The following is a 17,330-nucleotide window of genomic DNA, read 5'->3' on the forward strand; positions in this document are numbered from 1 at the left end:
TTTGCTAATACGCGTCCGGGTGCTCTGCGATGCCAATGCACGGGAGTCCAAATCGCAGCCCTCCTCTAAGGTACTGTTACTGTAACTGCTGTAACTACGGCACCCTTTTCTGTCTTTGCGCTTTCACTCTCACCTTCCTCTCTTTCTTTCGGGTCAGTTGTCCGCATAATTAGTTTGAGTGACTGCTCCTTTTCCTTTATGTGGACAAATTATCATTGTTATTATTATTATTACTATTATTATGTAATGTTATAAAGTGTAATTTCTTATCACAACCCCAGAGGACCCTCTCATCGTTCATGTGTATTAATTGACGATGATTGTGATCGGCTTCGGCTCACATTTGAAAAGGAGGTTATATACTAGCCACCATAGTTATATATAACACGTTACATTGACCTTCCTACGCTAGTTAAATTATGCGCACCAATTAGCAAGTTATGTTACAAAAGTAAAGGAGTTCTGCTTTTTCTTTGTTCACGTTGGCTCACGTGCGTCTGATCGTGTCCTCTTCTCCCCAGGCGGAGCTCGACCTGGCTATGGTGGCATAACCTGGCTCGACCTCGACTGCCAGTCTGGCAACGGCAGTGCGGAACATGGCAGCCGAGGTCTCAATGGAGTTCCCGGTCTGGGCGCTTCTGCCCAAGAAGGAGACGTGTGTGCCGGCCTTCCTCGGAAAGTACCCGGAATACGATGGCCGGGGCATCAAGATGGCTATCCTCGACTCTGGCATTGACCCCGGTGCACCGGGACTGCAGGTTAGCGTTCTCGAAGGGCCGGCCTCTCGCGGTACCCCGCGGAACCCGGCCCGGGGCTCGTTCTTCATCCTGTCTTGCGCATCTGCATCTCTGGTCAAGCTGGCGAGGCGCAGAGTTGGGAACGGGCAACGAGAGGGCAATGCTGCACGTCAGGGGAGGTATGCCTACATCCGAAGGGAGCGACAGTTGCTCACATGACCACGTCAGCTTTGGCAGGTCGGGGCATCTCTGGTCTGAACATTTCTGTTTGAGGACAGTTTTATACGGCACTCGTTTCTGTTCCGAAGCGCCTCCCAGCTATCTCTTTCGTTCGGCGGTGCACATGTGGAAGGCTCAGTGCATCTTGTCGGTAATTATTGAATGAAAGGTTGTAGTGAAAAACTAAGCTGCTGTAAGAGAAAAGGATAAGCGCTGTCAGCTTGGGACAAACCACTCAGCTGAGATGGCGTGCCAGCGTTCACTTGCTGATACCTTGCTTGTGACGTTAATCAGCGCCGTTTATGCCTGTACCGAGGTGCATATTTGTATCACAATAAACGAGAATAGAAACTGGTTCTTCGTACCCTGAGCAACGGCCGGCGGAAACTAAAGGAGATAGCGTAGCAGAACGGTGTAAAGGGCCATCTATGCAGTGTACATCAGCTGACATCTGCTAAAGTACATTTGCATGCACAGGAGCAGCAGCCATGCACAGGGGCATCACAGGTGCCCATTTCACTGCAGGTTACCAGCGATGGGAAGCCGAAGATTGTGGACATGATGGATGCATCTGGTGCAGGAGATGTAGACACGTCCAAGGTGGTGGAGATCCAAGATGGTACCATCACTGGCCTGTCGGGCCGCAAGCTCAAGGTGCGGTAAGACTTGATGTGGGGCCTGTTGGTATGGCGTTTGTAATTTGCCTTGGGCTACATGTACCGTGCCAAGTAAATGGTTTGCTTCTCAGTCATGTAATGCAGCCCTTATAGTTTCCCTAAATATAGAAGGTCTTGAAAATTGAGTATATAGGGAGCTTGCATGAAGCGATGCATGCTGGGTAATCTGCCATGATGATGTCGCTGGCAGCAGACAGCGGGCAGCGCAGCCAGGCTGAATTGAGCAAGTGCCCTGTCGTTTTTGACGGTCCAGCAAGCAGACACATGCTTTTCATGACTGCCTTTATGTGCATGCAATTGTCGGCAGATTCCTGAGGAATGTAGGCTTCGACGCTGAATGCGCCCGAAAAATTGGGCGTGGTATGGAAAAATGCAAAGCAGTGCTACGCGTTCCTGTTAAAGCTACGTCTCTTTAAGCGCAAACGACGTACTGCACTATGTGTCTAGATCTGGCCGCCCGTCGACATCGCCGACATTCATGATTTCAGTTGTGGCGAGTAGTTTGATACTTGCCCAGATTGGGGTCGATCTCGCGCATGTGTTGGTCTATGCGAGCTATTCGCGTCGGCGTTGCTAAAGGAATCATTTGCCGTCTCGCCCTCGTGCAGACGTGTTTTTGAATCCGCAGCCGGCCGGCCCGTTCAATTGCGCCAGCATCGTCTGCGCGCACTGCGCGACTGTGTAGACGAGGCTGTGTGGCAGTGCCGTGCTGTGTCGTCTGCTGCCAGCGACAACATCATGGCGATTACCCAGCATGCATCGCTTTATGCAAGCTCCCTATATAAGGGTTCTTCTTATGCTACTTATTTGCAGCTACAGAGGTGCCAAAAATACTTCAGTGTGTTCAGCACACAGACAATACAGTCCTGTTGCTTTTGGCAAAGACTATATTAGGGGCCTTATTCTGAGTTTGTGTCATTATTGAATGTGTTGCTATCTCCCTGAACTCGAGTCATCTGATTGGTGGAAACGCCGGAAGTGGTGGCAATCAAACCGACATCCTGTTTCGGTGTTTCCACCAATCAGATGGCTCGAGGTTGGGGAGATAGTGACACTTTCGATAACGATGCAAATTCAGAATAAGGCCTCACTTTCACTGGCTCATAAAAAAAGAGTTCAAGTATTTGCTTGTGAGCATATCATGGTCATTTGTGGGCTATGCAGTTGAGCAATTCAATTCTTGATACTGGCTCCACCTCTAAATGTTGTAGCTTAGCCCAGCAGAGCTATAGTTGGTGTTCGATGATCAGTAACTGGGGCCCCAGGTGCAGCTCAAGTAGGCTGAGCACATCTCATTTGCTTGTACCCTGTGGCTCTTTGTGGTATTGCTAAAGCAATGTGCACTCTCACAAGCTTGAAGAGGGCAATGGTGCTTATATGGATATCCTTGAGTATGTTAACCTTTGAGTCTTGAGTTTTGTGCTCTATCATTTGTCATGATGGAACACCATATGCAGTCTTAGCTGGGGAGGGGGAAGAAAAGAAGCAGAGCTGAGACTGCCTCTGCAGTTTATGACAGCCATGAAGGAAAGGAGAAAAAAATGGCATACAGAGCTGATGGGTACCTTTTTGCCCGGGTTGTAGGCAACCGCTTTAGGCTGTTCAGTTGATAATGTCAGGAACAAACGACAGGACAGGCAACAATAGCAGTTGCTCAACCACATTGCATGTTTGACAGAGTGGGGAACTTGCATTGAAATGTGCAGTCATCAAGTAGGTATGCATCAGGGTTGCCATTGGAAGGGTACTAAAGGCTGCCAAAACTCAAGCTAAAGGTAGCCACACCATTTGATCTTATTACGAAATTTGTAGCCAAATAGAACAACATAAAGGTTGGTTCGTTTGAGGGGGTTTAAGTCTCAAAGCGACTCAGGCTATGAGAGATGCTGTAGTGGAGAACTCCGGAAATTTTGACCACCTGGAGTTCTTTAATATGCATTGACATCGCACAGCACATGGGTGTCTTGCTTTTTGCCTACACCGAAAAGCGTCCGTCGTGGCTGGAGTTCGATCCTGCATCCTTGGGCACAGAAGTTGGGCTCCCTAACCACTGCACCATCATGACAGGTCAGAACAGAGCAGCATAAAGGTCACCAAAGTTTGGCCATTTTGCTTGGTCTTGAAGCCACGGGTGTGTTACAGAAAAGAAAATAATTAAATGTTCAATGATGGGTCGGATAGCCTATATAGAATAGATACTTATTGTAAAAATTCTGTTCATGTATTACTTTTACTAACTCCTCTCTCTATTCCTTTGGCCCTGAGAGTAAGTAAACAAACTGTAAGGGTGCGTTGAAGCTCAGGTCGGTGTTCAGGTCGACCGTTTAACTAGCGCCTCAGTCTCTTGCGTCTTCGTCTTTTGTCTGCCGTCTTCTTTTTTTAGCACGCGCCTTTCCACATACGCTCGTCGTCTTTGTCACCGTCGAAAATCACCGAGCGTTGGTGTGACACTACAATTGTCCCCGGGAGAAAAAAGAGGCATCCTGCCGACTCATGGTGTGGACACAACAGGCGGGTCGTAACAGGGTTTGAGGCGGTCAACGTGCACTGCTTCACGCCCGCGGCGACGCATATCCGGTGTCGGTACAAGCGGTTCTATAACATAGTTCACCGGAGAGGTCTGGCAAATAATCCGATATGGGCCATGGTATTTGGAGGCAAGTTTGGTAGAGAGGCCGGAAGGGGTGGCAGGAACCCAAAGCCACACGAGGGAGTCTGTGCTGTATGAAGGAGCTGGACAAGACGGTGCGCGAAGGAACTGCTGGTGACCTTGGTTCTGGGTTGTAAATGAGCGGGCCAACTGGCGACATTCTTCTGCATATGCTGCTGCTTGAGAGACAATGGTCGCTTCGGAGGTGTCAGGGCGATAAGGAAGTATCGTGTCCATAGTTGAGGTGGGTTCACGGCCGTATAGAAGGAAAAAGGGGGAGAAGCCGGTCGTGCTTTGTATGGCAGTATTATAAGCGTACGTGACAAATGGGAGAAGCCGGTCCCAGTTTGAGTGGTCGGACGCGACATACATGGCCAGCATGTCACTTAAGGTGCGGTTAAAACGTTCCGTCATGCCATTTGTCTGCGGATGGTAGGCCGAGGTAGAACGGTGGACAATGCGGCACTGCTGAAGAAGGGCTTCAATGGTCTCGGAAAACACGGCCACGGTCACTGAGCAATTCTTTAGGTGAACCGTGGCGCAGAACGAGATGGTGCAGGACGAAAGACGTAACGTCTGGCGCTGACGCAGAAGGTAAGGAAGAGGTTTCTGCGTAGCGGGTAAGGTGGTCAACAGCCACGATGACCCAACGGTTACCAGCTGGAGTGACTGGTAGTGGCCCGTAAAGATCAATACCAACACGATCGATTGGTCGGCTGGGGCAGGGCAAGGGCTGCATCGGAACGGTGGAGTGGTGTGGAGGGTTTTTGCGGCGTTGGCATTCCTGGCATGCGCGAACGTAATGACGCACGAAGCGGTACATACCCTGCCAGTAATAGCGGAGGCGAAGACTGGTGTAAGTTTTCAACACTCCGGCGTGGGCACACTGAGGATCGGCGTGAAAAGCGGCGCATATTTCCGAACGGAGATGCCGAGGAATGACAAGGAGCCACTTGCATCCGTCGGAAAGGTAATTTTGGCGGTAAAGCATGCCGTCGCGGATGGAAAAATGACGAGCTTGGCGGTGAAGCGTTCGTGAAGCTGGGCGCAGAGAAGGTGTAGATAAAAGCGTGAGAAGAGAAGCGATCCAAAGGTCTTGCCTTTGTTCATTGGGCATGTCTGCAATTTCTAGCGAAAATGAGTCACTTATGGTGATAGCTGTCAAGTCAGAGCCACATTGAAGAGGTGACCTAGATAGGGCGTCGGCATCAGAATGCTTACGGCCAGACCGGTAGGTGACCTGAATGTCGTACTCTTGTAAGCGGAGGGCCCAACGAGCAAGACGGCCGGATGGGTCTTTAAGGGTGGACAACCAGCAGAGTGCGTGATGGTCCATAACAACAGAAAAGGGACGACCGTAGAGATATGGGCGGAACTTCCCAATGGCCCAAATGATGGCCAAGCACTCCTTTTCGGTTACAGAATAATTCTTTTCGGCCTTCGTTAAGGTACGGCTGGCATAAGCAACAACATACTCTGGGTTGCCGGGCTTTCGTTGTGCAAGGACAGCGCCGAGACCTACACCGCTGGCATCAGTGTGAATTTCGGTAGGCGCAGTAGGGTCAAAATGGCGGAGAATCGGAGGCGACACTAGATGGCGCCGAAGTGTCGAAAAGGCCTCATCACAGTCGGATGTCCAAGACGAAAGAATGGCGTCACCGGCTAGGAGATCAGTCAGCGGCGAGATGATCGAAGCGAAATTGCGGACGAAGCCACGAAAATACGAGCACAGCCCGATAAAACTACGCAGCTCTTTTAGAGAAGTTGGGCGTGGAAACTCAGCTACTGCACGGAGTTTCGCAGGATCTGGACAAACACAGTCTTTCGAAACAACGTGTCCCAATATAGGAAGCTGGCGAGCCCCGAAACAGCACTTTTTCAAATTTAGTTGCAGGCCGGCATCAGTCAAACACTTCAGCACACGCTCGAGACGGTCCAAATGGGACGTAAAATCTTTTGAAAACACGACATCGTCCAGGTAACAAAGACAGTCATGCCACTTGAGTCCGCACAGAATTGTGTCCATCATGCGCTCGAAGGTGGCCGGCGCGTTGCACAATCCAAACGGCATGACGTTAAATTCATAGAGACCATCAGGTGTCACAAAGGCGGTTTTTGGTCGATCGTCAGCTGCCATGGGTACCTGCCAGTAGCCCGAGCAAAGATCCAGAGATGAAAAGAATTCGGCGCCTTGAAGGCAATCGAGAGCGTCATCAATACGTGGAAGGGGGTATACGTCTTTTCGCGTTATCTTGTTCAAACGCCTGTAATCAACACAGAACCGTATAGAGCCATCCTTTTTCCTCACGAGAACAACTGGAGAGGCCCAAGGGCTGTGCGAAGGCTGGATGACGCCACGCTGAAGCATGTCATTAACGTGCTCGGTGATAACTTGACGTTCAGCAGCCGACACCCGATAAGGGCGCGGGCGTACCGGGGCGTGCGTACCGGTGTCGATGCAGTGAGTGACTACGGATGTGCGCCCCAAAGATGTCCGAGGAAGGTCGAATGAGGAACGGAAGCGCTGCAGCTAGCTGACAATTTGTGCGCGTTGTTCTGCTGAAAGGCTGGCATCCAGACAGCCAGAAAAAGCTGCAGTGGAGTCGTCGTTCTGTACAGAAGCGGGCAAGTCAATAGTATCGAGTTGCAGTGGGGTTGGGTCTTCTGAGACGGCAGATGTCATAGCGTCATCAAAGGACTCGACATGACCAAGACGTTCTCCACGAAGAAGCGTTGACGGACAAGGCGACGGGTTAGAGACGTATATGGCGCTGTAGCCACCACAGAAAGTCAGAAGGGCGAAAGGCAGGACTAAGCAATGGCGACGATTAGCGGCGTGAGTCGGAGTGAACAGAACTGTCGAATCAGAAAAGCCGGCGCAGGAAACGGGCACGAGGACGGTAGAGCAGGCGGGGATGTCAGTATCTTCGGCCACAGTTATCTTATCGACGTGGAGCGGTGTGTCAGACGAGGCAGCCGATGAAAGCGGCGACAATTTGATGCTGGCTCGGGCACAAGCAATAATCGCGATGACTGGTAAGAAAGTCGCAACCCAGAATCATCTCGTGAGAGCAGTGAGGCAGCACAAGAAATTCGGCGACGTACAAAACACCCTGAATGACAATGCGAGCTGTGCACGCCGCAAGCGGTTGAATGCGATATGAGCTGGCAGTTCGGAGAAAAAATTTCGAAACAGGCGTCGTAACTTTACGAAGTCGGCGGCAAAGGTTGGCACTTATAACAGACACAGCGGCGCCAGTGTCCACAAGAGCGAGAATTGTGACGCCATCAACAAACACTTCGATAACGTTGGTCGGGGAGGACGGAGGACTTGCACAAGTAGAGGAAAACGCAGTTCTTGCCTCCGGAACTGCGGCTGTTAGTTTTCCTCCGGGCCAGCAGGAGAGCAACGGCGCAGCGGCGAGAGGGAACGACGGCGGGGAGACTGCGATCGACGGGAGGAGTGGGCGGAGCGGTCAGGATAAAATGAGTCCGTAGAAGTGCCAGCAGAGACAGGGGGAGGGGAAGGTTCAAAGTTTGAACTGTAGTTGTAACTGTACAGGCCATTGCGGTATGACTGCGTGCGCTGGCGACAAAGCCGGGCGACGTGGCCAGGAACGCCACATGAATAACAGATTGGGCGGTTGTCGGAGGTCCGCCATGGATTGTTGACCGGACGTCGAGGAGGCAGATAAGGGCGGGGCGGAGGTGGTGGTGGTGGTAACGGCGCAGCATACGCGACAGGGCAGGGTGGTGGTCTGGCGGCGACAGCGGCGTACGTTAACGGGGCTGTCACAGGCGTAATTTGAGAGGTTGGCGGTAAAACTTCTGCAACTTGCTCCTGGATGGTGCGTCGAAGTGCAGAATCTATCGACGGGGTGGTTGCGGCAGAAGCAGGGAGGAGCGATAGTTGGCGAGCCACTTCCTCCCGTATAAAGGCCTTGATCTCGGGAAGGAGGGAAGGTGGTTCAGAAGTGAGACCGCATGCTGTCGGAGGTACGAATAACAGATCGTTCACGAGAGAACGCCGGATAGAAGCTCGTTGCCTTTTGAGGACGTCGTAACTCTGACAGAGCTGAACCACTTCGACGACGGTTTGGGGGTTTCTGGTCGTCAACATGTGAAATGCATCGTCGGAGATTCCCTTTACGATTTTGGTGATCTTGTCAGCTTCGGACATACAAGGATCAACACGTCTACAAAGATCCACAATGTCCTCTATGTAGCTGGTGAACGTTTCATCGGGATTCTGAGCGCGGGCTTCGAGGCGTTGTTTGGCGCGCAGTTTGCGCACAGCGGGGCGGCCGAACACCTCGGAAAAGCTCATTTTGAAGGCCGACCAGGTGGGTAGGTCGGGTTCGTGGTTGCGGAACCATAAATTTGCTACATCGGTCAGGTAAAAGAGGACGTTGGCTAACTTCATGGTGTCGTCCCACTTGTTGTAGGCGCTTACGCGTTCGTAGGAGGATAGCCAATCGTCTACATCTTGGTCGTCGGCGCCACTGAAAAAGCTAGGGTCACGCTGGCGAAGCCCACCAGAGCACAGGATTGTAGGGGAAGCGGTGGGATCAGCCGAGTGTGGAGTGGTGGTCTGGCTTGTTGCCTCAGGCATAGCGGATGGCGGAGCGAGTGTGCGGCTGCGAAGCTCCAGCGTGAGAGGAGGGAACGAAGAGCAGCCTCCACCAAATGTAAGGGTGCGTTGAAGCTCAGGTCGGTGTTCAGGTCGACCGTTTAACTAGCGCCTCAGTCTCTTGCGTCTTCGTCTTTTGTCTGCCGTCTTCTTTTTTTAGCACGCGCCTTTCCACATACGCTCGTCGTCTTTGTCACCGTCGAAAATCGCTGAGCGTTGGTGTGACACTACAAAACAAACAAACAAACAAACAAACAAACAAACAAATGAATAAATAAATATTGTTCTTTCCAGAGTATATTTAATGCAGTCTATCCAACAGCTCAGCTGGATCATTAAGTATTATAGCTCTGTTGTTATTCGCTGATTGAACTTGAGTCATAGAATTGCCATTAAGAAAGTCGAGCTTCATTTTGCCATGTATCCTTATTCTTGTCAACTTAACGCAAGAGAACATGCACTCAGGGAATAAACTGAAACAACAACAACTGAAGCAACGACAATGTTCAGTGTGCACTGCGGCAGCTTGGGAAAAATGGCATTCACCACAAGAGTTCTGTGCATGCCACAAACTCAAACATGTTTGCTCAAGTGCACCGCTGCCAGGCAGCCATGTTGCCTTTCTACATATCACTCTTCACAAAAGTAAATGAACAAGCTAATGGAGAGAGCTTCACATATCCGCAATGGGCAGATGAGAACTGCACCATGATGAATCTAGTCCTCATGAGGGTTTGAATGAAACGCTCGCTACATTTTTCTTTTTTTTTTTTGCCTGATAAAATTTAGTGGTGGCTACCACCACTTTGGCAACTGCTTGCCGTTGCACTAGGCATAGCATGCGTGATCTTCACGGAGGAAGTACTTTAGACTTAGCGTTTCTTAATGGTGCACTGCATTGGCCTCAAGTATGATGCCGACAAGCTCACCTTTAAAGTCACCCGTCGTGGTGGTGCAGGGGTTAGGGCGCTAGACTACTGTGCTCAAGGATGCAGGATCAAATTCCGGCTGCGGCGGCCGCTTTTGGTGGAGGCGAAAAGCAAGGCGCCCATGGGCTGTGCAATGCCAGTGCGCGTTGAAGAACCCTAGGTGATTGAAATTTCTGGAGCCCTCCATTACGGTATTTCTCATAGCCTGAGTTAGTTGCTTCGGGACGAAAACCCACAAACGAAATCAATCATCTTTAAAGTGGTGTTACAAACATATGCAGGCTCCCCTATGTGAGCGCTTGATTCTGCTGGCGGGGACAACGCTTGCGCATCATCTGTCGTGACAGCGACGCAACGAAATTTCATTTTATCACCTGAAACACTCACTGAGGAGTATTACATAAAGAATGGAAACAAACATTATGAAGTGCAGTGAAAGGTGATTTGTTACAACTTTTGCGAAAGTTGATGAGCATTTGATGACAGTGATATTGTCTAATGGGTTGGGTTGTCTTTTTATGCTGGCTGTTGTATATCTCGTTACTAAAAAGTGGCAGTAAACGCACCAAGAGAAATGTTCAGTGTATCCAGAAAGTGGCCAGGGAGACAAACAGAAATCTTCATTTCCAGACATGATCATAAAGTAGCCACCAAAGTAGCCACCACCGCAAAGAGCCACCAACGGCATCCCCAGTGTGCAAGCAGCATTATGTGGAGACAAGCTAGGCACTTCTACAAAGAAGGCTCTCAGTGTATATGGGTCAGTGCAGTGAACAAATCACTAAGGAGCTGGAGGTAGCTGCTGATGCACTCATTCCATGATACATGATGCTTTGATGATTTCTTATTTTGGTGTGCGATTTATATCAGGGTTGCAAGGGTATTGCTTCTGTAGTGCTGGCATTGCAGACTTTCTGGTCATCGAAGCAGTGTGCTATTCATTCATTGATATCCACATTGCAGCCTAGTTAGTGCACCAACAGCTTAGTCTCAGGTCATGACAGCTAACATTTGAGCATAAACTGATTATTGCATTTCACTCCTCACACATTAAATTATAAATCCTCGAGGAGCTCATTCGGTGCAGTAAATAGTTTTGAAATTAATTTTTAATATTAATATTGGAATCGGCTTTCTGGTCTGGCAACCATTGGCCGCTGACTGCACAACGAATGTTATCCCCATGTTGTCTGCTATTCACGGTGTCGGCTGCACTCTTGCATGCACGCCGTGGATGGTGGTCACTGAGTTTTTTTTTTTCAGCAAAAATATTTTATTCACATATTTTCTTTTCTTTGAGAGGCTTTCACTATAATATGTGACTTTAGTGATTCTCGGACTTGTTTTGGGCTTCGTTTAGAGATTGCCGAGGAAGCCGAAATCGACGAGCTCATGCTGTATAATTTAGCATACAATCGGAGGCCTAATATTCTTACGTTATAAGAGTTAGCTTGTTTTAGCAACAAGTGCTCCCGCATGTAAAAAGCCACTTGTTCAATGTTTTCTTCTGCCATGTACGTGCGCCACAAAAGTGGGGAGGGTTTAGCGTTATGCTCCTGATTGCTGAGCTATTGCCATCGCTCATTTGGTCCAAAAACTAAGAGTAAATCTCAGGTAGGCATACCTTGATGCAAGAACATACCTTAGAGGAGTAGATAAAACTTTTGAACAAAGCGGTACCTCTTGACTTGCTTTAATTAGACTTAATTATTTTCGGCTGGTAAAGCATTTTTACAAAACTATGTTCAGTTTGGCCATGGCTAGCGCACGAAAGCATGTGCCGCTGCTGCTTCAGTCCTGCCATCGCAAAGCCCAATGCTATTCGACTGCGTTTCACTGCATGCCCGCACCGAACAAGAGCCTCCCAGTCGCCGCCGTCTGTCTCGCCCTTGCAGCCGCGTGCGACTGTGACTGTGACCGAGCCTTACCTTGCATTTTTCTAGTGCTTCTCCAGCAAATGACTTGTGAGTGCTTCAACGTAAGCATACACCATTTTAGTATTTAGTGTATGAACTCTAAACTCCCGCAGGAATGCGCTGATTCGCATGCTAAGACTGCGCCCCCAGCGTGTTTGTTTACATAGCTTTTGCAATGATTGGATGTATGCTGCTCATTCGCACGGCATAAAATGCAAGTTGAGCTAGCAATACCAAAACTATCCACTTCTTGCACCGGTTGCACCCTTATTTCTTCACAAACTACCACTGCGCTGCAAGAAGCGCCGTGGATGCTACGTCCTCTGCCGTGCAACCCACTGACTGTGACCGTGCCTTATGCTGAAGAAAACATGCCTTACTCTACATCGCTTTTGTGTGGTAACATCTTCATCAAGCACTTCTGCATGACGGACGACCACTGTGTAAGTCTTAAAAAGAAAGAAAAAAAAAAGACTTGTCCTTTGATATTGCAGCCTGCGCTGCAGACAATGCTCCGTCGCGTATCCTCTGTGACGTCACACGAGCATTCCAAAATGGCGGTCACTCTCTGTGAGAGGAGCTTCCCAATGGCGGTTTCTAGTGCGTTTTTTTGCAATATGCACTGAAACTTTGCGAGTAGAATCACAGACCTGTATATTATTCATAGAAGTAAAAAAACGGCAATACATCGAACGACCCTGTCATCGTCTTTTAGTCTGGGCATGGTGACTTAACACTGCTATGTTCAGAGCTGCAGTTGACTTGCCACCTGTGTAGTTTGCTTTCTTACTTGAGCACGCCTTGTTACACACATTATGTGGAGCAGTCCCGGGGGTAGCATTTTGAGGGTCTGGAAAAGTGCACGGTGTTTGCAGCCTGCCAAACTGGTGCTTTCTGAGGCACTTGTTGAGTGTGGAACTCTGAGTGGTCGGCTCAACTTTAAATGTAATTGCATCCATCCATTGCACATGGGGTGGCAAAGCAGGTGCATTTGCCACCAGAGAGGAAAGATATGTGACAGATGTTGCATGTGGTGCAGGTCCCCGATTCCTGGAGCAACCCCAGTGGCAAGTTCCATGTGGGGCTCAAGTGCGCCTACGAGCTCTACCCCAAGTGTCTCAAGGAGCGCATGCAGGTGCTGCCCTCTGTCATTGCTCAGTCACCATATGCCAGAATTGTTGCCAGCATGATTTGTTACCTCTCACTGACAAGAAGTGGGCAATTAGGCTGCCTGGGAAGAAGGATAAAATTCTGGCACTTTGGGTTTGCTGGTGCATGATGCCTAGACTGAGGTTCATTGCTTGACCCATTGGAAATGAATACGATAGGTACAAACAACACAAAATATAGAAATATACACATAGAGGTACGTACTAACAGTTGTTGATGACCCAAGAAGGAGCGTCATTTCGCTGTGGCAAAAAGCTTAGCTCTCATTTTGCCATTGCTACCAAGGGACTGCTGATGCATGCGTTTCCATTGTGATCTCAGCAGCTATAAGATATTCACGGGTGAGTTTATTGCTTTGCTTGCGTAATACTTTTTTCTCCTTGAAGTACGGCTTGCATGGTTTACTGTCATAGTCCCTGCGGTGTATTCCTAGATTTTCTTTCACTGTTCTTCTTTAAGGCGTTCATTGAAGTATTTTTTTGTCTGGTTTTGCATATTGTTTTTCACACGACAGCACCCTCTCACAGTAGAGAAGCCCCTCGGACATGGATTGAATTGGTTTTTTGTTATGGCGCATTCTTGTGCAACAAATTTAGTTCACTTTTCTGGAAATTCTGCCTAGCTTATCAGGAGCCCAAAATACTGCTACTAACTCGATTGCCTATCTTTTTCAGTCTGTGCGAAACGTGGTGAAAGTCTAAAACAGTTGTTCTTTTTTTCTGACTAGTCGTGTAAGAACCTTCATTTCTGTTCATTCCAGATGACTTAAATCTTGAAAGAATCAATTGGGCTATTGAGACAAGCAGCTGCATAGGGTAACAGCATTGAGTAGGTGGTGAGATTGATTATTTTTGCGAAAGCAATGATATGACGGCCAAAGCGAGACCTCGGGTGGCCGCAGCTATGCCGTGAAGAGGCGTAGCTACGGTCTCCTCATAAAAAAAGTCAGCCTGCCATGACATTTGAATTCACATTACCTCAATGCCACGGGCAGGAGCTGCCAACTCTTGTCGCTCCTTTCATATGGGAGGGTGATACAGTGAAAGCTCGTTAATTTGAATCACGATAATTCGAATGTTCGGATAATTCGAACTTCATTACTTGGTCCGGCCAAGGTCCATAGAGCTCTGTGTACAAAAAAAGCCCGCGAATTCAAACTCGAGTCGGTTCTGCAATGGATAATTCGACTACGCGCTGCTGTGTATTGGCGGCTTGGCGCACAGCACGTAGCAAAAAAAAAAAAAAATTAAAATAAAATTTCTCGGAGAAAGAGTGGCATAACTCAATTCCTGTTAATTTGGAAATGTGCATAAGTACTGTCAGCACGGTCTCAGCAAATGCCGACGAAAAGCTGACTTCAGATGGGCGCTACAGGTTGCGCTATTTTTTTTTGGCGATTCGTCCACCGTTACATACATCGGCCGTCAACGAGATCAGGCGGTCGGCCGCAGTCATGATGCCGGCTTTTAGCATTGTCCACTTAAAAAGGGGTTTGCTGCTATTGCGCGTGGCAGTAGACAGTGCCCGCCCCAATCGCCTATGGCATGATAAAGCGAACGTACTGAGAACGCGGCTTGCACAACCGGACAAGCGCTGGCACTCTGCCAAGTTCGCTTTTCCCATTGCTAGAGCCAACGCCAAAAGAAAAACACATCGCTATGTTGTTGCTGCACAGTATCTTGGCGCAATGGACCTACATTTTGGCGCAATGGACCTACCTAATAATCCTACATTTCCCAAGTTTTTTGTCATCCATTCCAAGACCTGCAAACTAGTTGCCAACTTGTCTGCATTTTCTATTGCAAAGACTGTCAAAAACTGTGTTGGCTAGAACTACAAAGCCAAAAAACAAAGAAATGGAGACCTCTTGGTTGAAATAGACACCAGAGAGCAAAGTGGCAAACTACTGTTTATGGAAAATTTCGGTCAGTTGAGTGTGCGAGTCACTTCTCTTTGCACCCTCAACCAAACAAAGGACGTCATTTTGGAACACGAGCTACTCCAAAGTACTGATGGAGAAATAGAAAAGCTTGCCTAGCAGGGAGTGATTGCTGCCCGCAGAATCACCATCAGGAGAAACAACACAGAGGTAAAAATATAACACATTGTTTTAACTGTCAACAGCACAACCCTACCAGGGTCCATTCACGCAGCCCAAATGAAATGTAAAGTCCGTCCTTGCATTTTGAACCTCTGATGATATTTCAAGTGCCAGTGCTTCGAACGTCGCTCGTTAGCTTGACGGGGCAAACCAACTTTCCTACGAGACCCGAAGGCTATGCAACATCTAACTTCTACACAGGTATATGCTAAAGTCTACAAGAAGTCTATTTTCAGATGTTCTGTAGACAATGAGGCAAAGAGAGGTGTTATATATGCCTGCTAATTCTCTGCCAAAAAAGGTATAGAATACTTCTTGAACACTAGGATTTTTAAGGACAAGTTTAAACGTTTTCTTCTTTCTTGGTAATGGCAGCTGATATTAATTTCATAAATTAGAATTAGTTTCATTGCATACTTCAGAGCCCTGTGAAGTCTATTGTATTAGATTAAAGGCGGAGTTACACTGCGGAAACAGTTGGTCAACTCTGTCCGTCAACAGCGTGTTCGTGCAGTGTTGGCGGCCCTGTCACATCGCGCCAACACGAACTATTCGGAAACATGTCGTTGTCGCCCTCCAACAGCTGCCGTGAACTTTTTCTCCGACAGTTGGGTGACACCGTGTGACACCGCGGAAACTTGCTGCTCGTTGAGGCGCTGATGTCAGGAGCCGCCCATTTTGCTACTATTTCGTCCAAATTCATGCGCTATACGCGGGCCTGTGAAAAATTCAATAGACAAAGAGGTTGTCCCTTACTCTGAACTTGCTTTAACGATGAATGAGGGCACTGTTATATGTGGGACCCTCGGTTCGGCTCTCACTCTGGTCGATCTCCTCAGGTCCTGTCCCGAGAGATGATGAGCAGTAGGAGGTTTGGAGGAATGGGCAGAGGCTTACGGCAGAGAAGAAATTACATGAGATTTATCTACATACTTACAGGAGTACAGGAAAGTCACATGAGAGGCATTTGTGAGGCCTCGACCGTGAGAACGCGAATCCGACAGACCACCACCTTGGCTTGCAACACAACACAAGTGGAATTCCTCGTCCGGACGTCAAGGAGGCGTTCTGAACGCACAACCATACATCTCGCCCATGCGAGCTTCGCTGATTCGATCACGTCATACGTCTTATAACAATTAACCACTCGATTACAAATACACTTCTTCGTTTCACACACGTACGTTCGCACACAGTTTTCAAGCGTCCGCTCTACGTGTTGACGCACCACTCACTCCTTCGCACATTTCTTCACGCGCCTGCTCTCATTGTCAACGCACCACGCACTGCTGCTCGGTGTCCCGTGATCGCACTCTCTCGCATCAAAACATGGACGTTGTATTCGCTGCGCACTAGGCCCATTCCAAAAAGAAAACACCACAACCAAAACAAGGTAAACACGGATGGCAGGGCGCCAGCCACCGCGGCGCCTAATCGTCGGAGGGACGCTGCAGATGGGGGTTGTCAGTTTACATGTTTGCAGGCGCGCACACGGGACACTCAAGTTTGGTTCAAGGTTCACACAGCCTAAGTCAGCCGACGACGTTATGGCTGGTAGGCAGCAGCGCATATCATCGCCACCCGCGGGAGGCGCCGTTGCCAAAGCTTCGTGCTCTTGCCAACGGGACGAGCGACCACCGCCGCTTCAGCGCTCGCTTGAATGGGCTGCCTGCAAGACGCCACAACGTGGGAAATGGTTCGCATGGAAACTTTCTGCAAAAAAAGAAAACCATATCTGCAAGTAGGAAATTCGCAGGAATGAGTCAATCAGCTCAAATATGAGTACTTTGGTTGGTCTGTTGTCGCCCGGAAATTCGCCCGGCCAGTGAACAGGCCGAACAGCGTTGACGGACACTGTTTCCTGCTTGTTTTGGTTGCCGAACACTGCCACACCGAGGTAACACTGCAGCAACCTGTTTGGCTTCCTGACTGTTCGTGCAGTGTGATATGCTGTTGGGGAACAAGTTGGTTCGGAAACTTGTTGACGGCTTGTTTGGCAAACTTGTTTTGTTGAACACTGTCACACCGAGGCAACACTGCAGCAACCTGTTCGGCTTCCCTGCTGTCTGTGCGGTGTGACATGCTGTTGAGCAACAAGTTGGTTCGGAAACTTGTTGGCGGCTTGTTTGGCGAACTTGTTCAGTTGATGTTGCTGTTGTGTTTCTGCAGTGTGACTCCGCTTTAAGGGCACGCATTTTTAAAGCTGGACACTTATATGCAGATTGCATTTGAGGCAAATGCTCAGCTTTTAATAAATGCTGTGGCCTGAACCTAATAAAACCAAGTGGTTGTCTTATATCT

At 48.9% G+C, this 17,330-nt stretch overlaps 1 protein-coding gene across 11 annotated transcripts in view; it reads left to right on the forward strand.

The window, feature by feature from the left end:
• The first annotated feature begins 539 nt into the window (after positions 1–539).
• TppII (Tripeptidyl-peptidase II) overlaps positions 540–17,330 on the forward strand; it is a 160,202-nt gene continuing 143,411 nt past the window's right edge. For all 11 annotated transcript variants that reach the window (XM_084595703.1, XM_084595704.1, XM_084595705.1 and 8 more), the window contains exons 1-3: positions 540–758; positions 1,482–1,610; positions 12,798–12,893. In XM_084595703.1, coding sequence (XP_084451829.1) covers positions 597–758; positions 1,482–1,610; positions 12,798–12,893 — 387 coding nt within the window. In that variant the 5' untranslated portion in view covers positions 540–596. The remainder of the gene's footprint in view (positions 759–1,481; positions 1,611–12,797; positions 12,894–17,330) is intronic.

This window comes from Amblyomma maculatum, chromosome 2, assembly GCF_055883805.1.
Source record: "Amblyomma maculatum isolate TAMU_Amacu chromosome 2, ASM5588380v1, whole genome shotgun sequence".
NCBI lineage: Eukaryota > Metazoa > Arthropoda > Arachnida > Ixodida > Ixodidae > Amblyomma > Amblyomma maculatum.